This window comes from Saccopteryx bilineata, chromosome 6, assembly GCF_036850765.1.
Source record: "Saccopteryx bilineata isolate mSacBil1 chromosome 6, mSacBil1_pri_phased_curated, whole genome shotgun sequence".
NCBI lineage: Eukaryota > Metazoa > Chordata > Mammalia > Chiroptera > Emballonuridae > Saccopteryx > Saccopteryx bilineata.
In genome coordinates, this window is record NC_089495.1 from 33,563,807 (window position 1) to 33,587,660 (window position 23,854).

The 23,854-nt window shown below is 46.8% G+C and overlaps 1 protein-coding gene across 2 annotated transcripts in view; it reads left to right on the forward strand.

Annotated features, from left to right (window-relative positions):
* IKBKB (inhibitor of nuclear factor kappa B kinase subunit beta) overlaps positions 1–23,854 on the forward strand; it is a 64,253-nt gene that overhangs the window by 35,286 nt on the left and 5,113 nt on the right. Inside the window, exons 7-20 of one of the 2 annotated variants that reach the window (XM_066234463.1) lie at positions 98–187; positions 3,015–3,139; positions 8,441–8,548; positions 10,542–10,671; positions 11,428–11,622; positions 12,280–12,394; positions 14,112–14,235; positions 14,787–14,938; positions 15,097–15,158; positions 16,671–16,780; positions 18,253–18,302; positions 18,411–18,510; positions 18,709–18,856; positions 22,279–22,406. In XM_066234463.1, coding sequence (XP_066090560.1) covers positions 98–187; positions 3,015–3,139; positions 8,441–8,548; positions 10,542–10,671; positions 11,428–11,622; positions 12,280–12,394; positions 14,112–14,235; positions 14,787–14,938; positions 15,097–15,158; positions 16,671–16,780; positions 18,253–18,302; positions 18,411–18,510; positions 18,709–18,856; positions 22,279–22,406 — 1,637 coding nt within the window. The remainder of the gene's footprint in view (positions 1–97; positions 188–3,014; positions 3,140–8,440; positions 8,549–10,541; positions 10,672–11,427; positions 11,623–12,279; positions 12,395–14,111; positions 14,236–14,786; positions 14,939–15,096; positions 15,159–16,670; positions 16,781–18,252; positions 18,303–18,410; positions 18,511–18,708; positions 18,857–22,278; positions 22,407–23,854) is intronic. The other variant, XM_066234461.1, reaches the window with a different exon arrangement.

Sequence of the window (23,854 nt, forward strand, 5' to 3'; positions counted from 1 at the left end):
ATACCCCCTGCGCTGTCAGCAAACAATCAGAATTCTTAATAGGAGGACAATGTATTCCCATAATCCTTAGATTTCTCCTCCTCCCTTTTTTTTCCAGTTAATACACAAAATTATTGACCTAGGATATGCCAAGGAACTGGATCAGGGCAGTCTTTGTACTTCCTTTGTGGGGACCCTGCAGTACCTGGTAAGACACAGGGTTTACATGTTTGCTGCTCAGTTTCTCTCTGACGTCTGTGTTTGTGGGACTCCTCTTTATCCTTGTCTTCTAGCATCTAAGTCTGGCCAGCTCTTTGGAAGTTTGCTCGCTGCATAGGAATTGTATGAGGTCAGAGCCATAATCTGGTCAAGTCAGTACTTTTGCCAGCAGAGGCCCTGTGGAAGGATATGGTCATCTTTAATGATGTCAGAAAGCCTCTGCTGGTGTGGCCTCACACAGTCCAATAACCTCTGTGGTTCAGTATTTTCTCTGAAAAGAAACAATTTAAATTAGATTCATACTGGTCTGTAGAGGCCATTTTCCCTGAGGCATCTCAGGGGCCACTGAGGAAGAGCTGAGCTCTGAGCTCCCATCCTTTCTTTACATTATTTGATCTTAATGTTGTGGTTCAGTTTGAGTCATTCATTCATTCAAGATATAGTGAACGAATGTAGGTTTTGTGCCAGGCACTGTGCTAGCAGCTGGCAATGTAATTGGAAAGAAGACAAGCATTTCCCTGGCCTTTAAGAGTTTAGAGTTTACAAGAAGGTAGGCATTACCCTGAGACTTACACCAGTAACTAAGAAATTACAGTTGTGCTAAGTGCTGCAAAGGGAGAGTGCCGATGTGAGAAGGATATGTCTTAGGAAGACCTAGTCCTGTCTGAGACCTGAAGGGTGAGTAGGTGAAAAGGAGCTGGAGGTGGGTGGGGTAAGGGAGAGCGAGCCCAGGCCAAGGGGTAGTATGTACATTGGGAGACCAGAAAGTGTGGCTGGAACCTAGAGAAGAAGGAAGAGGGTGTCTTGAGCTGAAGCTGGAGAAAGGGGTAGAGAATAGATGATCCGGAGCCTTTTGCCTGGGTTCGAGAGTTTAGACTTTTTCACAAAACTTCTGCAGAGACATCGAAGGGTTTTAAGTTGGAGAGGGATCAGATTTACCTTTTGGAAAGATCACTGTTGATATCGTGGGGAGAATGAATTCACTGAACAAGAGTAGGAAGTACTCTTGCCTTGTCATGGGCAAGGCAGGTAGTAAGGAGGTCATTGTGATAGGCAGTTCAGAGCTGATGGCAGCAGGGAGGATGTAGAACAGGGGTCCCCAAACTACGGCCCGTGGGCTGCATGTGGCCTCCTGAGGCCATTTATCCAGTCCCGCCACACTTCCGGAAGGAAGGGACACCTCTTTCATTGGTGGTCAGTGAGAGGAGCACAGGATGCGAATGCCGGGCCGCAAAGCGTGGCATCACTCACATACAGTACTACTTCCGTTTTGTTTTTTTACTTTAAAATAAGATATGTGCAGTGTGTATAGGGATTTGTTTATAGTTTCTTTATAGTCTGGCCCTCCAACGGTCTGAGGGACAGTGAACTGGCCCCCTGTGTAAAAAGTTTGGGGACCCCTGATGTAGGAAATGACTTGAGCAATGCTTAGCAAGAGAGTAAGCAGGACTAGGAAAGGTAAGAGATTGCTTATAGATGATACAACCAGTAAAATGTTGATTGAATAAAGGAGCCTGCAGTTTAAAAAACAAAAACAAAAAGGTTGAAAGCCACTGGATTTGAAGAGCTTAAATATTCTATCTAGTTCTTAAATTAAAAAAAAATTTTTAAAAGTCTTTCTGAGTGCTTCATACTTCCTTCTTATCCCACCAACTAGGGTGTGGGCTCCACCAGTTTATCACCCGCTCTGTGGACTAGAAGGTTCAGAGTGGTGACTGGTGGGGGGCTGTGGTTCAGGCACCTGTGTGCCTATATTTATTCTTTTTTTTTTTTAGAGAGGGGAGAGAGACAGAGAAGGAGAGAGAGGAGAGAAAGAGACGGGGGCGGGGGGGAGGAGCTGGAAGCATCAACTCCCATATGTGCCTTGACCAGGCAAGCCCAGGGTTTCGAACCGGCAACCTCAGCATTTCCAGGTCGACGCTTTATCCACTGCGCCACCACAGGTCAGGCACCTGTGTGCCTATAATGTAACTGTCTAGGTCTTACTGAGCGTCCTCAGGAATCTCAGTAACTGAGCAGCAGTGCAGTGGGGGGACCCCATACTCTGACCAGGATGCTCAGTGACATCACTTGCAAGAGCTAAGACTTCTGTCCACAACCAGGCACTGAGATTGACCTGATGATCCTCCAGTTTTCCCTCTTGGTTTGGACTCCTTGGCACACCCGTAAGTGTCACATGTCCAGCCAGACCGTGTACAGTCCTGTCTCCATGCCTGTGCTTGTGATGGTCCCTTTGGAGTGTCTCCTCTCAGACTCTCACGCATGGAGCCGTCTTCCAAGCCTGCGTGTCTGGTCCCACCTGTGCTTTGACACTTTCCCTGGTCACCCCAGCCCTCTCTGCTTGGTCAGCAGTCACGCACCTGGCATTTTTCTTGGCTAATTATAAATATCCCATTGGCATTTTTCTTGCCTGATTATAAATATTCCATTTCATTGTATACCACACATCATAAACCACATCAGTCTAGGAGACTTGGTCAGCATTTAATGTATGTATTATGCATTTGGTGTGTATAGCTCTTTTTCCTTTGTTTGTAGTCTATCTTCCCATCTCTACACGGCTATACCAAGAAAAGGGTGTACGATGTATACTGATCTACCTAAAAATACCCTTAGGGGCCCTTGTGTCAGCATCAGGAGTCAGTGAGGTGCAGAATAGTCTTAGACACCACCACTTAAACAGGGTCACCTCCTCACCCTTGAGTGGGCGTGCCAGTGCCTCCTGGATGGAGCCAGGAAAAGTGTGGGGCATGATCAGAGGGGCTGGTAGCCATCACGCAGTGGCTCAGGTGTGCTTCTGCCGTACGTTGCTGCAGGCCCCGGAACTGCTGGAGCAGCAGAAGTACACGGTGACTGTCGACTACTGGAGCTTTGGCACCTTGGCTTTCGAGTGCATCACGGGCTTCCGGCCCTTCCTCCCCAACTGGCAGCCTGTGCAGTGGTGAGTGGGAGACCACGGCCCTGGGGTGGGGGCTGGGAGAGCCTCCTGAGGGAAGGGGCATGTCCCTCTGTCTTTATCATGTCGCTTCACCTGTTTGTATCTCACGGGTACTCCCAGGCTAGGCCTGAGATATCTGTGATCTGTCTCCCAGAGAGAAAGTCCTGTTGGAAGGCAGGATGTGGGCAGTTTGAGCTCCAAAAACTTAGAAAAGTAGAGCATTTGTCAAGTATTAACATTTTTAATTATAATACTATGGACATGACATTTGACCTATGTTCAGTAGCAAGTCAATCCATTCACAGACCATTGTGTAAGTGTGTTCACTTACACTGAACATGCTGTGTAGTACTAAACAAAAAATATGTGTACAAGATAATGGGAAAATTTTTTCCTTTTTTTTCAAAGTGAGAGGAGGGGAGATAGACAGACTCCTACATGTGCTCCAACCAGGATCCACCTGGCAGCCACCATCCGGGGCCAGTGCTCTGCCCATCTGGGCCATGCTCACAACTGAGCTGTTAGCACCTGGGGCCTCATTGCCAGAGACTGACATGATTAAGCCAATTGAACCATGGATGTGGGAGGAGAAGAGAGAAGGGGGAGGGGGAAGGGTGGAGAAGCAGATGGTTGCCTCTCCTGTTTGCCCTGACTGGGAATCAAACCTGGGACATCCACATGCTGGGCCAATGCTCTACCACTGAGCCAACTGGCCAGGGCCCAAATGGGAAATATTACATGAAAATTTATTGTTGACAGATTTTACTAAACAATATAAATTTTTGTTACAATGTGGCTTAAAATATGAAACAAGTTACAAAGAAAGATTGTCTAGTAAATAAACCAAAGGATACAATTAAGTTTTAAAAAATTACTCTACTATCTATATATTTTTTCCTTTTTTCAGTGAGAGGAGGGGAGGCAGAGACAGACTCCTGAGTGTACCCCGACCAGGATCTACCCGGCAAGCCCACTAAGGGGCGATGCTCTGCCCATCTGGGGTGTTGGGGCATTGCTTCTTTGCTCCACAACCAAGCTCTTCTTAGGGCCTGAGGCAGAAGCCATGGAGCCATTCTCAGTGCCCAGGGCCAACTCTCTCCAATCGAGCCATGGCTGCAGGAGGGGTAGAGAGAGAGAGAGAGAGAGAGAGAGAGAATTGAGAGGGGAAGGGGTGGAGAAGCAGATGGGTACTTTCTCCTGTGTGTCCTGACCATGAATCAAACCTGAGACATCCACATACAGAGCTGACACTCTACTACTGAGCCAACCGGCCAGGGCCTACTCTATATTTTTAAACTATTTTTATTATAAAAATGTGTTGAGATATATATTGGTTTCCCAGACACCCGATTTCCTTCCCCACGGCACTCGGTAGCATTGGTTCTTGGCATGCTTCCAAGGATGTTTTGTACATATACAGGCATATTGGCATGTATTCATTTGTTCATTAATGTGTTACTCCCTTTTTCTTACGTCTGTGTCCTGCATGTGCTCCCAAAGCGGTTTCACACCGGGAGAATTTCCTTCACACATCTGGACACAACCACTGTGAACGGTTTTGTGTGTCTCCAGGCACTTCAGCATGTGTGTGATACTTTTAAAAGTCTACAAATAAATTATATAGTCACAGAACCTGCTTTTCAGACTTATTATTGAAAATGCATTATGTTTTTCCATGTTATTTGTAATATCTGCTTGGTATTCTGTGGAGTAGTTGTATTATAGCTTATTGAACTTATCCCCCATATGGGAAGCATGAGTGGTTTATAATTTTAACTTCTTAAAATAACACCAAGAATAACATCCTTGTAGAGAAATCCTTGTATAATCACAATTACTTTTCCCTAGGCTAAGTTTCTAGAAAATAAAGCAAGAGATCAAAGATTATGCATGTTTTAATGGTTTTTGATGTGAGTAAGCTACTAACATGAAGTTGAAAACTTCTCGTTTCCATTTCTCCCCTCTTCTCTCTCTGTAAAATCAATAAATAAAATAAATACTATTTTTAAAAAAGTTTTTGATGTCTGTTAACAAAATGTCCAACAGAAAGGTTGCATGCATACTGGTTCCACCAGGAACACACAGAGCTGTCCCTTTCACTACACCATTGCCAACACTGGCTGTTGTCATTTTCTGCCTTTCTGGAAGTAGTGAAAACAATTAACTTTTTCAAAAACAGGTATTTCCATCATGAGAATATATACTTATGAGAATAAGATGTAGCCTTTGAACTTTGTTCCAGAGAGTAATTTATGCGATGGCAGTCCAGTTCAGTCAACCTTTATACACCAGATGTTGGAAATGCAAAGACACAGGAGGCGAGGTCCCTGCTCTCCAGGATTTGGGTGAAGTGGCCAAGTATGCCCTCCTGTGGTGGCCTGCTTTAAAATAAGCAATGCTGTTTGATCTGCATAGGTTCTGAATATTGAGGAATTAACTAATTAATTTATAGTTACACCTTATACTATAACCATTATAAAAAAATTTATCTTCATAGCTGTAGTTGTTTTTAATTAACCAAGGAATTACATTTCTTCAGTTCAAATGTTGACCTTTTATATTATTTATTTTAAAAATAAACTAAAACCCATTAGAACTGGAAGAACAAGTGCTACTTGAAAATATATTTTAATGGCTCAGCATCTTCATAGGATGTCTGTTGTCTGCAGAATAAGCTTCCTAGAATTCCCCTCATCGGAGCTGGAAAGCCAGGTGACCCCTTTCACATGGACCTCTCTGACACCTAGAAAGGAGCTGTGTAGTGGACAAGTGTGTAAGAAGTGCCTGTCTCATCTCTTTTGTAATGCCTCGAGCAACTTTGTAAAAATTTCACCCTCTTATTTCAGATGGCAGGTAGATAATAATTTCAGGACAAATGTCATTTCACCTTTATAATTCAATTATAAAGCTACTTTGCAATATATTTTAGGACCTACACAATGAGCATTTTATTTACTATGTCCTTTTATTTTGATAATTTTCCATTGACAGACTAAATTTTCTATTAGAGCAGTGGTAGTCAACCTGGTCCCTATCACCCACTAGTGGGCATTCCAGCTTTCTTGGTGGGCGGTAGCGGAGCAACCAAAATATAAATAAAAAGATAGATTTAACTATAGTAAATTGTTTTATAAAGATTTATTCTACCAAACTTAGTGAAAAGCAACATAAAGTACTTAGTAAGTAATTATTATATGCTTTAACTTGCTATAACTCTGCTTTATAAATTTTATAAAGTAAAGTTACTTCCCTACTTTATAAATCACCATTACTGTGGAACCAGTGGGCTGTTAGAAAATTTTACTACTAAAAGAGATACAAAAGTAGGTGGTAGGTATAAAAAGGTTGACTACCCCTGTATTAGAGGATCACACCACTTGAATGAAATGACAAAGTGTCGGTGCACCTGGCTTGCAACACTCAGTGAAGCCAGAGCCGTTACCCACTAGCCTCTGCCATTCACCAGGTCTTCTAGGTTTCCCATGTGCTCCAGAGAGGCCAGTTCACCCTTTACCAATGAAATGTTCGGGAGAATACTTTTTATTTGAATTTCCTGGGTGTTTTTGGTAGGGAAAGATTCAGACCTTCAAACAGCATAGAAGGAGCACCAGACTTTGGATTTGAGTCTTCAGTTCTGCTATTCTCTAGTTGTTTAACCTTGGGCAAATCACCTGATCTTTACTTCCTTACCACTGAATAGGGGACTGAAAACAATGTCTACCACATGGGGTTATCATGGCAAAGGAAGTGCATGTTCAGTGTCAAAGTACTTGGTAATCTATGAAGCATTTGTCAAATTATTATCCTTCTCACCAAAAAGATTTGAAACCAGTTGGATTAAAATACTTTTTCCTTTGAATACTATTTCAGATACATCAGTAAGTTTTCTAAGTTGGGATATGTAAGAGTTCATTTACCCCCAGAAAGAACAGTTAGCTATATATACTGCTCACAAAAATTAGGGGATGTTTCAAAATGAATATGAAGTGATAAAATAAAAAGCATTTTATTTTTTTTTATTTTTATTTTTTCTGAAGCTGGAAACGGGGATAGACAGTCAGACAGACTCCCGCATGCGCCCGACCGGGATCCACCCGGCACGGATGGGCGACGCTCTGCCCCTCCCCGCCGCCAGAGCCACTCCAGCGCCTGAGGCAGAGGCCAAGTGCCCGGGCCATCTCCGCTCCAATGGAGCCCCAGCTGCGGGAGGGGAAGAGAGAGACAGAGAGGAAGGAGGGGGGGGCGAAGAAGCAAATGGGCGCCTTTCCCATGTGCCCTGGCCGGGAATCGAACCCAGGTCCCCCGCACGCCAGGCCAACGCTCCACTGCTGAGCCAACCAGCCAGGGCCAAAAAGCATTTGATTTTTTTTATTAAACAAGAACATCAGAAAAGCAAACAGCAAGTCAAAGAGAGTTTGATTATGCAAATGAGATGCAAAACCAACTTTTATTTCATTGGTGAAAATGCACTATACAGAAGGCTGACAGTATTGGAGTATCTGCACGTTTCCTGATCCCCTAATTTTTGTTTGCAGTGTATATTTAGAGTGAGATGATTGTGTTGTGCGTATTTCCTGCAAATGTGATATGTGCAGCAATTAAGGTTTGGAAATCCTAATTTATCCTCCATCCCAACAGGAGAGTTTTTTTGGTTTGTTTATGTTTTACAGAGACAGAGAGAGAGATAGACAGGGACAGACAGACTGGAATGGAGAGATGAGAAGCATCAATCATTAGTTTTTCCTTGCGCATTGCAACATCTTAGTTGCTCATTGATTGCTTTCTCATATGTGCCTTGACCGTGGGCCTGCAGCAGACTGAGTAACCCCTTGCTCGAGCCAGTGACCTTGGTCTAACCTGGTGAGCTTTTGCTCAAACCAGATGAGCCTGCGCTCAAGCTGGCGACCTTGAGGTCTCGAGCCTGGGTCCTGGGCATCCCAGTCCGACACTCTATCTACTGCGCCACCGCCTGGTCAGGCTCAACAGGAGAGTTTTGAATTAGACAAAATGAAAGGTAGAGAAAATGATAAGAACAAGCCAAGGATGAAATGAGGAGTCAGCAGTTCTATCTGCAAAACTCTGGGAATAGGATGATTAATGACTCCACTCGGTCCGGAAGTACCCACCATTTTTCAGCTCTCACAGAAGCCTTCCTACCAGTATGCAAATGCTCTGACCATTATCTGAAATGATTAAATAGTGACCTGGGGGTATCTTGTATAATTGTAAAGTGACATGTTACTAATGCAGAATGGCTCTTAAGTGATTTAAAGGGCTGTAATTAACAAGCACACATGTCTGCAGGCATTCCAAAGTCCGGCAGAAGAGTGAGATGGACATCGTTGTTTTTGAAGACTTGAATGGAGCAGTGAAGTTTTCAAGCTCTTTACCCTACCCCAATAATCTTAACAGGTAAGGTACAGTGGCATTTTTCTTCAACAATATTTTTTCCTCTTTTGAAATAGATGTCCAAGGTGACATCTGATACCTTTTAAATAGGTTCTTAGGATATCATTCTATGACTAAAAACTGGACATAATCCATCTCAATCTTAAACTTAGAATGGATTCCCAACCCTCTCCCCATCTAGAAATCTTTTCTAAATTCACATAACGGTTTATCTGTACCTCTTAATACCCTTAATAGCTTCAACCTTGTGTTACATTTGGTTTTGCATTGAGCTTGTCAACTGTAAGCCTTTTAAAGGTGGAGAATTATATTATACTTTATTTCTCTGTGCACTTCTCATGTAGCCTAATACTGTGTCATAGCCAACAAATAAAACTTTGCAGTTTGAATGGCATTGCAATCTAATCTTAGAGCCAGAATATGCACAGTTAAACAATAATATCAGAATTGTGTAATAGTACAGAAGAAAGCTACAAAGCAGTCACATTATCCATGAGTAGCATGGATAATAATTACCGTAACTGTTTATCATATTAATTATTTTATTAAGTGAGAGGCAGAGTGGCAGAGAAAGACAGACTCCACATGTGTCTGGATCAGGATTCACTGGCAAGCCCCATACAAGGTAGTGCTCTGCTCTCTGGGGCCACTGCTCTGTTGCTCGACAACCAAGCTATTTTAGTGCCTGAGGCAAAGCCATGGAGTCATCCTCAGTGCCCAGGTTCAACTTGCTTGAACCATTTGAGCTATGGCTGTGGGAGGTGAGGAAAGGAAGAGAGAGAGAAAGGGGAGGTAGAAGGGTGGAGAAGCAGATGGTCACTTCTCCTGTGTGCCCTGACCAGATTTAAACCCAAGACTTCCACATGCCAGGCCGATGCTCTACCACTGAGCCAACCAGCCAGGACCACCATGAATATTAGAGGATAGGGAGATGTGTTGTATGGATTAGAGCTCTCAACTTTGAGTGAGCTAGAACTTTATGGAAGGATCTGGAAAGATATGCAGGACATGGATAGATAAAAAGAAAGGAAGTTGAAAGGGGAAAGAGATTAGGGCAGTATAGGCACGTTTAGGGAATCGGTCAGTAGCTGTGTTGGTCTCATGAAGGGCTTTCTTAGAAGGCTTATGCAAGGTCAGCTGAGACCTTATAGGAGGTCTATAGTGACAAGGGAAGGAGTGTGAACCCACCAGATGCCTTTGAGGGTGGTGATTAACAAAATAAATCCAGCAGTGGGGTCAGACACACCTATAAAGTGCATTTAAAAAGCTTCACTGTTTTGTGTTTTTTTTGTGTGACAGAGAGAGAAGGACAGACAGGAACAGACAGGAAGGGAGAGAGATGAGAAGCATCAGTTCTTTGTTGTGGCACCTTAGTTGTTCATTGATTGCTTTCTCATATGTGCCTTGATGGGGGGGGGGGGAGGCTACAGCAGAGTGAGTGACCCCTTGCTCAAGCCAGTGACTTTGGGCTCAAGCCAGCAGCCTAGGCTTGAAATCAGCAACCTTTGGGCTTAAGCCAGCAACCATGGGGTCATGTCTATGATCCCACGCTCAAGCCAGTGACCCTGCACTCAAGCTGGTGAGCCCACGCTAAAGTTGGATGAGCCCGTGCTCAAGCTGATGACCTCGGGTTTCAAATCTGGGTCCTCTGCATCAGTCCGACACTCCATCCACTGCACCACTGTGTGGTCAGGCACTGATCATTCTTGAATAGCCAGTTGGAGCTCTCAGCCTGTTACCCATCTAGGGAGAAATCCCTGAGTTGAGGGGGTGTTTTAGCAGATCAAGAGAGGTGATATGCACCAAATTAATTTGGTTGGAAATGTCCACTTTTTCTCTCAGGTTAATTCATTGTCAGTGATCATTTATTGGCTGCCATCTGTGTATATAGTGATGAAATGCATGTGAGGCGTGTGCTTCTCAATCGGCATGTTAATGCTGCCTGAACTTTGCATTAGAGGTGTTTCTCCCTACACTGTGCTCCTCTCCTTCTCAGTGTCCTGGCACAGCGGCTGGAGAAGTGGCTGCAGCTCATGCTAATGTGGCACCCCCGACAAAGGGGCACTGATCCTGTGTATGGGGCCAATGGCTGCTTCAAGGCCCTGGATGACATCTTAAACTTGAAGGTGAGCAGGGAGGCAGCAGGTCACATGAGACACCGTAGTTCTTTTTTTTTCCTTCTTTTTCCAAGTGAGAGGAGGGGAGGTAGAAAGACAAACTTTCGCATGCACCCCCACTGGGATCCGCCCAGCAGCCCCCTTCTGGGGCCGATGCTCTGCCCCTCTGAGGCCATGCTCATAACCAAGCTATTTTTAGTGCCTGAGGTGGGGGCTCCATAGAGCCATCCTCAGTGCCCAAGGCTAATGCACTTGAACCAAGTGAGCCATGGCTGTGGGAGGGGGGAGAGAGAAAGAGAGAGAGAAAGAGAAGCAGGGGAGGGGTGGAGAGGCAGATAGTCACCTTTCCTGTGTGCCTTGACTGGGAATGGAACCTGGGACATACACATGCTGGGCCAACGCTTTACCACTAAGCCAACCAGCCAGGGCCAACATGGTAGTTCTTACAGGAAGGAAATGCTCATTAAAAAATAGATCATGGGCTGCCTAAGCAGTGGGGAAATTTAGGCTGGTGTGAGAGTATCTCTCTACATAAGTAAGAAGACAGGACCCTGTGCTGACTGGAAGGTCTTAAGGTTGCAGCTATGGGAAAACATGAATATTAGAGACTAGAGTGTATATACCATGGCACTTGGACTCCTATGGTCAAGCTAGACCCTTGCTTTGTGTGGCTGGGCAGTGTTGGGAGTCGCAGAGGATCCAGACAAAGAAATGAGCATCACTGTAAAGTTGGGATTTTCCAGTAACGTCTGGGTTGCATTGCAGCTGGTTCATATCTTGAACATGGTCACAGGCATCATTCACACCTATCCAATGTCAGAGGAGGAGAGTCTACAGAGCTTAAAGGCCAGAATCCAGCAGGACACGGGCATCCCCGAGGAGGACCAGGAGCTGCTGCAAGAAGCAGGCCTGGCGTTGATCCCCGACAAGCCTGCCACTCAGTGCATTGCAGACGGCAAGGTGAGCCCCGGGCTTCTTGCAGAGTGTCATTTTCCCCTGACTTGGCCTGCAAGGGCAGTCATGCGTTCAGATTTTAGTGTATATTATTGGTTCTGTTCATCACACTGGTACCTACCAGCCTGTTTTCTTAAAGCTGGAATGCGAGATCCCTTGTGTGGCCTCATAGGAGACAACCAGTCACTCCACACTGGTTACTTCCAGACCAATTTTAAGTATTTTTATTTTGCTTTTGCTGTCAAATAATGCTTCATTCTTCTAAGTCAGTCAGAACTATTTATGATGTACCTCTTCTGTACAGAACTGTGCTGGCAACCACAGCAGTGCAGATGTGGTCCCGCCCCCCAGAAGCTGATGAAGTTAACGTGTAAGGAACAATCACGGGAGAGGAAAAGAGAGAGAAAATGCCTAAACGGCACAGAAAAGACAATCATAGAATAAAATAGAATGTAATAAGTTGTAAATAAGGTGTACATCAGGATAAATAAGTGTAAAAGGAACAGCGAATGGAAGTTGAAGCCAGACAGGCACTTGGTACTTGCTGGCTGAAGGTGATGCTGTTGAAACAGTGGGAAACATGCTGAAATCACTTTGTTTTGTTTTTTTAGAAAAAGGGGAGTTGGATCCATGAAATCTCATTTTGTTCTTGTCCCTTTGCAGCTAAATGAGGGCCACACACTGGACATGGATCTCGTTTTTCTCTTTGACAACAGTAAAGTCATCTATGAGACTCAGATCTCCCCACGGCCACAACCTGAAAGTGTCAGCTGTATCCGTAAGATCATTTTTCAAAGCAAATAGTCACTTACAGTGCTTGGGACAAGGCAGGGGAGAGAGACTGGAGCAGGGGAGGGGTCCACGCCAAGGAGATCGGCGTACCCTGTGCTCGGGCAGCCTCTTTACTAGGGACATGCGGGGACTAGCCCAGCTGACAAAAGAGTAAAGGAAGTCTATTTATTTATTTATTTAGTGAGAGGAGGGGAGATAGTGAGACAGACTTCCACATGCACCTCAACCAGTATCTAACTGGCAATCCCTGTGGTGGTTGGGGGTGGGGGGTGGGGGGAGGGAAGGGCACAAAGAAAACCAGATAGAAGGTGACGGTAGACAATTTGACTTTGGGTGATGGGTATGCAACATAATCAAATGTCAAAATAACCTGGAGATGTTTTCTCTGAACATATGTTCCCTGATTTATCAATGTCACCCCATTAAAATTAATAAAATAAAGAACTAAGTGGAAAAAAATATATAACTGGCAACCCCTGTCTGGGGCCAGTGTTCGAATGAACCGAGCCTGAGGCTGACGCTGGAACCAGTGAGCTATCCTCAACACCCAGGGCCAACGCTTGAACCAGTCGAGCCACTGGCTGTGGGAGGAGAAGAGGGAGAGAAGGGGGAGAGGGAGGTCGAGGAAGCAGGAGGTCACGTCTGTGTGCCCTGACTGGGAACTGAACCTGGGATGACCATACGCCAGGCCGATGCTCTATCCACTGAGCCAACTGGGCCTGGAAGTCTTGAGTTAATTTTAATGCCCTAGGTAGAACTGTAAACAGAGGACAGAGAATACTGCCTGCAAGCCACTGAAGTTGACTGTAATGGCCATTTCATTTATTTTTGAGTTTATTTATATTTTAATAACTAATACATACAAAGGATACAAAATAATCGAAAGGTACAAAAGGATATACAGTGAAAAAATAAGCCATCTTCTACATCCAGATCCCTAGCTTCTTCCAGAGAAACTGCTGCTATCAAATTTTTGGGAATACTTTCCAGGGATATTCTGCCTCTGCATTTATAAATTGTTTGTATCTATATACGTGTGGGCAGGTGTGTGTTCATTCTTTTCCCCCCCAAACAAATGGCACCACACAATATGTACTGTTCTGTACCTGCCTTTTTCACTTAATAATATACCTTGGAGATTTCGCCCGCTTTTGGTGCATATAGAGCTGCCTACTTTTAAATGGCTCTGTGGTATTCCACTGTATGAATGTTAGGTGGACATTTTAATGTATCCCCAGTCCTGTGTATGCACGCGCGTGTGCGCGCGCGCACACACACACACACACACATATCAAGGGTGCAAATGCTTAGAGATCTCAGACTTGGTGCTTATTTAGTCATCTTCCGGGACTACTAGTTGAGGCTGCATCTTTAGAAAGCTTCATATGACCTTAAGTAGTATTGTGAGCATGAGTTTCTATTGAAAATATATGAACCTGTGTACATGTGACAGTTTCTACATGATTCACAGTGTTTCTTTAAACCAAGTCAGCAGCTCTTTATTGACTGGTGCATGCTTGTTCTATAACGGGGCACAAAATACATACGAGACAGCGACCAGGCATAACACCCCAAAAAGTTACATAACAGCTCAGTAGTTATATAACTTGTAAAAATGTAGAAGTGCCAGTGATGTCGCAAGGCAGGATGTGGCTAGTCATCGTGGAGTCATTTTCTGACAATTGTATATGTCTCTGTTCCAGTTCAAGAGCCCAAGAGGAACCTGTCCTTCTTCCAGCTGAGGAAAGTGTGGGGCCAGGTCTGGCACAGCATCCAGACCCTGAAGGAGGACTGTAACCGGCTGCAGCAGGGACAGCGAGCTGCCATGTATTGTGCCAGGCGGTTTCGGGCTTAACGTATTTAAAATAGCTGGGTGGTTTTTGCCACAGGGAGGTGGCTAAGGCAGGGGCCCAGAAGCAACTGTTAGGAGAGACGAGAGGGAGACACTGGTTTAGATGGGCAGGAAGTGGTCAGCTGGGCTGCCTGGAGAAGCCCTTTTAGACCTGACAGGGTGAGTCAGGTCAGCACATGGACGGTTGGGCTGACTGAACTGGAGGCAGCATTTGGAATGTGGAGGAGCTCATTGCAATTTGGGTCAGCAGCATTCCCCTGATTGCCATGCCAGGGACTGACTGACTTTTTCCCCAGGTTATGACTAGTTTGGGTTGTTGGCCCTTTGTGTAGTATTCTGCCCAATTCCAGTTTTGGTGCAGGACCTCATGTGTTGCTGAGAAACAGTCTTTATGGTTACAAGTGGCTGCTTTTATAATAATTATAGCAGGGATCTGCCTTAGTATTTGAGGCAATTTTGTTATTGTACAGGAAATGGTATTTGGATCCCAAAGATGCCCCAAGGCTTGTTTCTTGTGGTCCTGCAGGATGAATCTCCTCCGGAATAATAGCTGCCTTTCCAAGATGAAGAATTCCATGGCCTCCATGTCTCAGCAGCTCAAGGCCAAGTTGGATTTCTTTAAGACCAGCATCCAGATTGACCTGGAGAAGTATAGTGAGCAAACTGAGTTTGGGATCAGTGAGTGTACTCTTTGCAATGAGTTTGGAGAGACCATTTCATTCTTGCTTTCTGAGGTTTCTTTTGTCCTTTTACAATTGAGTTGCTTATTTCTGTTTTGGTTTTGTGGTGTCTTCATTTTGTTTTTCATTTCTCCCCCCTACATTTTATTTTTCCAGCATCAGACAAACTGCTGCTGGCCTGGAGGGAAATGGAACAGGCTGTGGAGCTCTGTGGGCGGGTAGGAGACTCATTTGAGATTTATATCTTTACTGAGAGGGATGAGGCTTTCTTCTGCCATTTTCCACTTTCTCTTCAAATACTAGGTCGATCTCGTATGTGAGAACTCAGTTTTCTTTGACTTTGACTAGAGCTTGGTGGACAGAGGCTGGGCGACTTTGCACTAAAGGGGGTCCCACGTGGCAGGTCCAGGAGCTGCACAGGGTGGACAGAGGCTGGGCGACTTTGCACTAAAGGGGGTCCCACGTGGCAGGTCCAGGAGCTGCACAGGGTGGACAGAGGCTGGGCGACTTTGCACTAAAGGGGGTCCCACGTGGCAGGTCCAGGAGCTGCACAGGGTGGACAGAGCTGGTGCAGAGTTTGAATAAGGAACCAAGTGCGAAGTGTCCTTGGGGGAAACCTAGATCTCTTTCGATTAGAAAGGGTCTTGGATGAATGATCAATACTCCATCTAAGTCAAAGGTTTTTGCCTAATTATGTTGGGACACTAAATCCATAGGAAAGAAAAGGTTTAGGCCAGGGGTCGGGAAACTTTTTGTCTGAGAGAGCCATGAATGCCACAGATTTTAAAATGTAATTCCGTGAGAGCCATACAACGACCCGTGTACGTTAGGCATTATCCAATAAAAATTTGTTGTTGTCCCGGAGGACAGCTGTGATTGGCTCCAGCCACCCGCAACAATGAACATGAGCGGTAAGAAGTGAATGGATTGTAATACATGAGAATGTTTTATATTTTTAATGTTATTATTTTTTATTAAAGATTTGTCTGCGAGCCAGATGCAGCCATCAAAAGAGCCACATCTGGCTCACGAGCCATAGGTTCCCGACCCCTGGTCTAGGCGCAATCTTAGGACAGTGTAAATCAAATGTCATTGAAAGATGTTAATTAGGAAGGCAAGGGAAGTGTATAGAATCTTATACAAATTGAAGACCTTGGGCTCTTATACTTTTTCACCATTGTCCCCTGTGACCCTTGAGAGCATCTTCCCCTCTGTGTTTTAATGTTTGTTTCTGTAAATCAGTATGGAATGCATGCTTAAAGGTGTGTATATATAGATAGCACCTTACTTAATCACAGAGATGGGGGAGTGCTCCATCCATCTTGGCACTTATAGACATAATCTGTGAAATAAGGGAATCCAAGCCCTCCCACGGGATGGCATTGGATAGACATATTAAGAAAAGAGAAAGGAATGTGTATTGGGCATCTTTTATATGCCAGACGCTATACCAGATACTTTACAGAATTATCTGACCCCTAAAATGGCCCTGTTAGAAACCTATTTTGTGGTGGAGGAAACTGCAGATCAAAGGTTAAATAACTTACTTGACCCTCACACAGAAAGTGGTAGACCCGAGACCAAACCCAGCTCGTTCTGACTCCAAAGTCCATATTCCTTCTAGCCAGTCAGTCGAGAGTCTACAGAGTGTTTGGTGGATTTCCCCCCAAAATCTTGCATCTTAGAATGCTCTTATTATGTCAGTTGACATTAGCACACCTGTTCCTCAGGAGAATGAAGTGAAACATCTGGTAGAACGGATGATGGCACTGCAGACGGACATCGTAGACTTGCAGAGGAGCCCAATGGGTCGGAAGCAGGGGGGCACACTAGACGACCTGTGAGTACCAATGGGGCATGTTCCAGAGATGAGCAAGGACAGATTGCCATCACTCTGAGTTAGCGGCCAGAATTGTCTGACCTCCCAAAGTTGTGAGCATCAGTTCAGATAAAGCATAAAGCAGTAGTTTGTCAACTATAAAGGCTATACTGCAAGGAGCCTTCACCATGGTATCAGACACCACTGTTTGTCCACCCCCCTCCCCAACCCTCGAAGGACAGAAAGTAGAGCACAGAAGGAGAAGCCTGATATCTCTTAGAAGCTTGGACCTGGAAACTGTTCATTTGAGTCTGTATCAGGATCCTGGCCTGGCTCCGAGAGAGGACGAGGCACCCAGTGAGCAGCCCTGCCTAAAGGAAAGAGCACACAGCCCCGGGTGCAGGTGGGGAGGAGACAGGCAAGAGCACACAGCCCCGGGTGCAGGTGGGGAAGAGACAGGCAAGAGCACACAGCCCCGGGTGCAGGTGGGGAGGAGACAGGCAGGCTCGACAGCCTCTCGGGAGCACTCTCTTGTGGCCTAGGCAGTGTCTTCTGATGCTTTTACTAGGATTCTCAGGACCAGGAACCTCACCATCAGAAATCTGAGTATTCGTATTCTGTATTTTCTTGAATTAGTTAAACCTTTATTTTACTCTAGTGTTCAAATAAAAGTCACCTCTGAGAATGTCAGCCACTCTCACTGTGTAGGGTAAGGGGAAAAAGGGATAGGAGTTTGTGTCCACCCTGGGCTTGCGTTTTCAAGAGGAAGCCATGTTCTCCAGACTCGGATCCAGGGATGGCACCTGGAATCACTGTGGAGGAAGCCAAGTGGACAGGAACTACCAGGGGCAGAGTAGAGACTGATTTTCTTTTCTTTTTTTTTTTCATTTTTCCGAAGCTGGAAACAGGGAGGCAGTCAGACAGACTCCCGCATGCGCCCGACCAGGATCCACCCGGCACGCCCACCAGGGGGCGATGCTTTGCCCCCCTGGGGTGTCGCTCTGTTGCGACCAGAGCCACTCTAGCACCTGAGGCAGAGGCCACAGAGCCATCCCCAGTGCCCGGGCCATCTTTGCTCCAATGGAGCCTCGCTGCAGGAGGGGAAGAGAGTGACAGAGAGGAAGGAGAGGAGAAGGGGTGGAGAAGCAGATGGGTGCTTCTCCTGTGTGCCCTGGCCGGGAATCGAACCTGGGACTCTTGCATGGCAGGCCGACGCTCTACCGCTGAACCAACCTGCCAGGGCCGAGACTGATTTTCTTAAGATCCTCTCTCATTAAACTCCCAAGACATTTGATCTTTGATAATGACAGTGATCATTCCCTTGTAGATATTCCCTATAATATCACTGGGAATACTAATTTTCTCCAGTCAAGACATATTGTCAGTCTAACTTCTGGAAATCAGTAATTCAACTGGTAGGAATTAGCTCATTGAATGCTTCAAATATGTTAGTTTGGCCTCAAATCTAGACACAGCTTCTTTGTATATTTCAGAGAAGAGCAAGCGAGGGAGCTTTACCGGCGACTCAGGGAAAAGCCGAGAGGTGAGTGGGGTTTCACGCCCGCCTTGGGTTCCTTGTTGTGTCAGGTCTGAGGCGTTGGCACTCTGCCCGCCACCTGGAGGAGCTGAGTGACTCCTTGCCTCTTTCCAGACCAGCGAACGGAGGGCGACAGTCAGGAAATGGTGCGACTGCTGCTTCAGGCAATCCAAGCCTTCGAGAAGAAAGTGCGAGTGATTTACACGCAGCTCAGGTAGAGGCCTGACTTTCCTGCCCGAGGGATGTGGAGAGGCAGAGGCTGTGTGAGGCTATTTCCTCCTCCTGGCTGCTGCGCTCGCTCACCTGGGGAAAATGTACCTGCAGCTGCTGAGTGGGTTCATAGTTGCCAGGGATTATGTTCTCCTGCCTTCTCAACCCAAATGCCACTGGGCTTTGTCTTGTTTATTTACAGTAAAACTGTGGTTTGCAAGCAGAAGGCTCTGGAATTGTTGCCCAAGGTAGAAGAGGTGGTGAGTTTAATGAATGAGGATGAGAAGACTGTGGTTCGGCTTCAGGAGAAGCGACAGAAGGAACTCTGGAATCTCCTGAAGATCGCCTGTGTGAGTGAGCCCTGTAGGCAGGCCCGCAGCCTGCAGTCTGCCAGCCCCTCTGGGCCCTGCAGCCTCCATGCAGCCGCCACCTCCCTACAGGGGGAGCACAGAGCCACTGGCAAACCCTCAGCTGCTGTGCTGGGTTCCCTGCCGCCTCCATGCAGCCGCCACCTCCCTGCAGGGGGAGCACAGAGCCACTGGCAAACCCTCAGCTGCTGTGCTGGGTTCCCTGCCGCCTCCATGCAGCCGCCGCCTCCCTGCAGGGGAGAGCACAGAGCCACTGGCAAACCCTCAGCTGCTGTGCTGGGTTCCCTGCCGCCTCCATGCAGCCGCCGCCTCCCTGCAGGGGAGAGCACAGAGCCACTGGCAAACCCTCAGCTGCTGTGCTGGGTTCCCTGCCGCCTCCGTGCAGCCGCCACCTCCCTACAGGGGAGAGCACAGAGCCACTGGCAAACCCTCAGCTGCTGTGCTCGGTTTTCACGTCTTCAGGGTTTACAGTGAGCAGGGAGGGCAGCGATCGGTCCTAGGCCCGTTGTGTTTATTTATGCGTGTGTTCATGCTCTGTGGCTACTGTAATAAATTACCCCAAAGTATTCTGTCAGAATTCTGAAATCAAGGTGCTGGCAGGGCCAGGCTCCCTCTGAAGGCTCTAGGGGAGGGTCCTTCCCTGCCTCCAGCATCTGGTGGCTCCAGGTGTTCCTAGGCTTGTGGCTGCATCACTCCAATCTCTGCCTGTCTTCACATGGCCTCCTCTGTGTCTCTTATGGTTGTCTCTTATAAGGACACTTGTCATTGGATTTCAGTACCACCTGAATAGTCTAGGATGATCTCATCTCAGGATCCTTAACTACATCTGCAAAGAACCTTTTTCCAAATCAGGTCACGTTCCTAGGTTCCTGGGGTTAGGAGTGTAGATATTTTGGGGGCCCTCCATCTAGCCTGCAGGCAGGGCAGCACGATGCAGTGGGTCCTCATCTGTGTCTACTGCTTCGATTATAACGCACACTTTCTGTGCCCACGGTCGGTCTTTTTTTTTTTTTGTATTTTTCTGAAGCTGGAAACAGGGAGGCAGTCAGACAGACTCCCGCATGCACCCGACCGGGATCCACCCAGCATGCCCACCAGGGGGCGATGCTCTGCCCATCCGGGGGGTCGCTCTGTCGCGACCAGAGCCACTCTAGCGCCTGAGGCAAAGGCCAAGGAGCCATCCCTAGCGCCTGGGCCATCTTTGCTCCAATGGAGCCTCGGCTGCGGGAGGGGAAGAGAGAGACAGAGAGGAAGGAGAGGGGGAGGGGTGGAGAAGCAGATGGGCGCCTCTCCTGTGTGCCCTGGCCGGGAGTCGAACCCGGGACTTCCGCACGCCAGGCCGACGCTCTACCACTGAGCCAACCGGCCAGGGCTGTCGGTCTTAACATAGCTGTGATTCCACTGAATGTTCTCAGAAAACGTAAGACAAAAAAGAGCTCAGGACGGAAGTGAAAAGTGCCAGGCAAAGTGATGGAAGCCAGACCTGCTGGGAGAGTGACCCCACTGTACAGGCTGCACAGAGGCTGAAGCGGTTAAAAAGAGAGCCCTTAGTCACTGGTAGCCCCTAGAGCGAAGAGGAGAATGGGTATTTAATTGCTTATAGTGGAAGTGGGATACAGGGACAGTGTTGTTTCAGATCATGGAAACGGGAACATATTTGTAGGCCAAGCAGAAGGACACAGTGTCCTGGAGATTCACAGCATCAAAGTGATAGTTTAGCCTCTAGTCTTGGAAATAATGAAGAGGTCAGTTTCATAAGCTTGGCCTTGGAAAGGGGTGAGTGACATTTCTTCCTATAAGTGAGGAGGAAAAGAAAAGGGAAGAGATGACGAGGCAGAGAAGATTTCAGAGGGAGGGGGAAGTGGAGGTGTTCACAGGCTGTGGCCTGATCTGCCATCTGCATCCCTTCAACATTTATTGAGTGCTGAGGATGTGCCCAGCAGGGTGCAGAAACCTGGGACTACAGGAGGAAAAATAAGCATGGTGCCTAGTCCAACGAGCTCATAATCTGATGAGGCGCACAGACAGGGAAATGATGAGGACAGTTTAGGGCAGGATGTGCCGTGCAGCAGCTCTAGTAAGACAAGCTATAGCATGAACACAAAGGAGGAATGCCAGCTGCAGTCTTTGAGGTGAGCGACCACAGGACACGTTCAGAGGAGGTATTATTACATACACCTGAAGAAGGAGTGGGAGGTAGGTAGGCGGCTAGGTGGAGATGAGGACATTCCAGGACTAGGACATTGCTGTGTCACAGGCCTGGAGTGAGGAGGTGTAAGCGTGTGGGTGTGGAGTGGGGAAGGGTATCATTGGGGATGGCACTGGACAGATAGACAAGGGCTAGCTCATAGAGGCCGCAGTTAAAATAAACATTGCAGTATTTTCTTTCATACTGAAAAGTTAAGTATGGGAATGGGATGATCACACTAGGTTTTGGAAAACCCACTCTGATGGCAGTAGGAGAACAGAGTTGAGGCTTTGGCAGACCTCACCATGGAGTGTGAGGGGCCACTCGGGGGCTGGGATTGAGTAGTCCCTGTGGTGCACAGGACAGGATGGTGGAAAAGTAGGGAGCCAGGCAGCGCGGTGGTGGTCTCCTTCCTCACTTGTGGACCCAGGGGAAGTGACAGAGGTAGATGTTTGGGTCTCCAAGGGTGATCCTCACCAGGAAAGACGCACAGGACAAAGAGCAGGGCAAAATAGGGTACTTGAATGGCTGGTTGAGGTTGGACCTTGGTGTTCAGTGGGGGGAGAGGATGATTGGGTGAGAAGGATAAAAAACTGCAGGCTGCAGGGAGGGCGAGGAGAGGGGTTAACGAGCAGTAGGCGAAGCCAGCAGATGAGAGTGTGCTGGGGACTCAGGAGGAAGAGGTGGCTTGAGGTGCCTGAGAAGGTTGACCTGCAGGTCTGTGCTGCAGGTTTGAGGAGGTGCAAGCCACTGGGGCGGGAGCTGGGTTTAGCATCTGGCTTTGAGGTGGAGTGGCTTCAGCAGCTGGGAGTCAGAGCATCTTGGTTTTCTTCTCAGCTGTCCCACAGATGGTGCGATTCACAGAAAGTCACTGATAACTTTTTTGTGAGTCTCACACAAAAAACCATTTCACTTTTAATTTCCTTATGAGTTCATTAAGCAGTCAAACTTAATGAAATAAAGCTTACAAATCTGCCTATATTTAGAGTCTTTTATCAAAAAGTACACCTAATATAGAAACATTTTCTAAACTGTAGTGCAGACTACCAGCTGTTGTCTTGGGTAGAGGCGTTGACCAGTGTCCTCTAGGAATCTAGGAACAGCAGGTGTCTTGTGGCCAATTGTCCCAGGAGATAATAACCACGGTATGAATGCAAAAGTTGAGCTATTCCCTTGCTCAAAAATTTTGTTGACTTTTTTGGTTTTTTTCCTTTAGAGCAAGGTCCGTGGTCCTGTGAGTGGAAGCCCAGATAGCATGAATGCTTCTCGCCTTAGTCACTCCGGTCAGCTGATGTGTCAGCCTCCCACTGCCCCCAGCAGCCTCCCTGGGCCAGTCAACCAAAGGTGTGTCGTTGTGAACAGTGCCAAGTGTAATATTTAGGGGTACATCAGGAGGTCATGGGATGCAAATGGATGCTGATCACTGATTGACCGTTTCCTCTGTCTGGTGGTTTTGTGGTTGTTTCTCTTTGTGTTTGTTACATATGGCAGGCATTGCCGGGACAAAGGTCTCATAGTTCCTTGGGAGTCAGACTGTTCTGGTAACTAAAAGTTCCTCGTCTGAGGGTTGGATTATTAATTATTCAGTGAGAATATTGAAAGTGCTAGCCAGTCACATGCTGTTATATAGTCCATCATTTATTATCTGGTCTTCAGAAGCAGATTCCCCGCGGGGAGGGCCGTGTTCACCCTACCTGAGTCATCTCGCCTCCTCCCAGTCACCCAACAACACTTAGTTACCAGTTGCCGTTTTCTCTCATCGCCTCCCATCCATCCCTTCCTCTCTCCCCCTGTCACCCAGCGCACTGCACAGAGTCGGTGAACAGAACATTTCAGCCCTTTGTGGCAAGACTTTCGGCTTCCCTGCCTCCTGCCTAGTACTGTCTCTAAGCCCTGGCTGGTTCAATTAGTCTTCACAATACACCGTTTTGATCAAGCTGTTCCTTGGTCAGTAACTAGTAAAGGTACCCTACTCCCTAGAGGATCCCTCTCCCTAGAGGAGCCTTTTCAGGCATTCACGGCCCCTCCGAGCCGCTTTCCAGGCGGATCCCCTGTTCTCACACAAGCTCCTTGCTCCAGCCCAGTGCTCCTCCAAGTCTGGTCCAGACCAGCAGCATCAGCAGCATCTTGTTAGAAATGCAGATTCTGAATCAGAAGCTCAGGATGGGCCACAGCGGTCCATGTTTAATGAGCCCTGGCTGATTCTGATGCTGACCCAAGTTCAAGACTTCCCTTGGAATGGTCCTCTCATCTGGAGGGCACATCTACTTCCTACTGCCTCCAAAGCCCTGACCACACAAGCACACGGGCATCTCTCTGTTCTTGGACCTCCTGTGGGGATTTTTGGTTTATAATTCAGTCCCACACCCACTAACTCAGCATGTATACCAAGCCCTAGGCACTGGATATGGTTAAAATCAACTCCTGTAGGCAAGTCTAAGGGCATAGAAAATAGATTAATGATTGCCTAGGGAAGGTGGGAGGGGCAATGGAAAGTGGGTGATGATGGGTACAACATTGCTTTTCGGGTGATGAAAATGTTCCAAGACTAAATTATTATGATGGGTGCATAACTCTATAAATACACTGGAACTATTGAATTGTACACTTTAACTGGGTGAACTTAATAGTATATAAATTTATCTCAAAAAAGGTGTTTTAAAAAGTGCTGTTCCAGTACTTTGGGAGTTCATAGCCTGTATTGTCTTGGTACTTAATCAGATGTGGCCTTAGGTTCTTAATTCTCTCCCCAACCTACTGGAGTTCCTTGAGGACTGTTTGTGGGTCCTGTG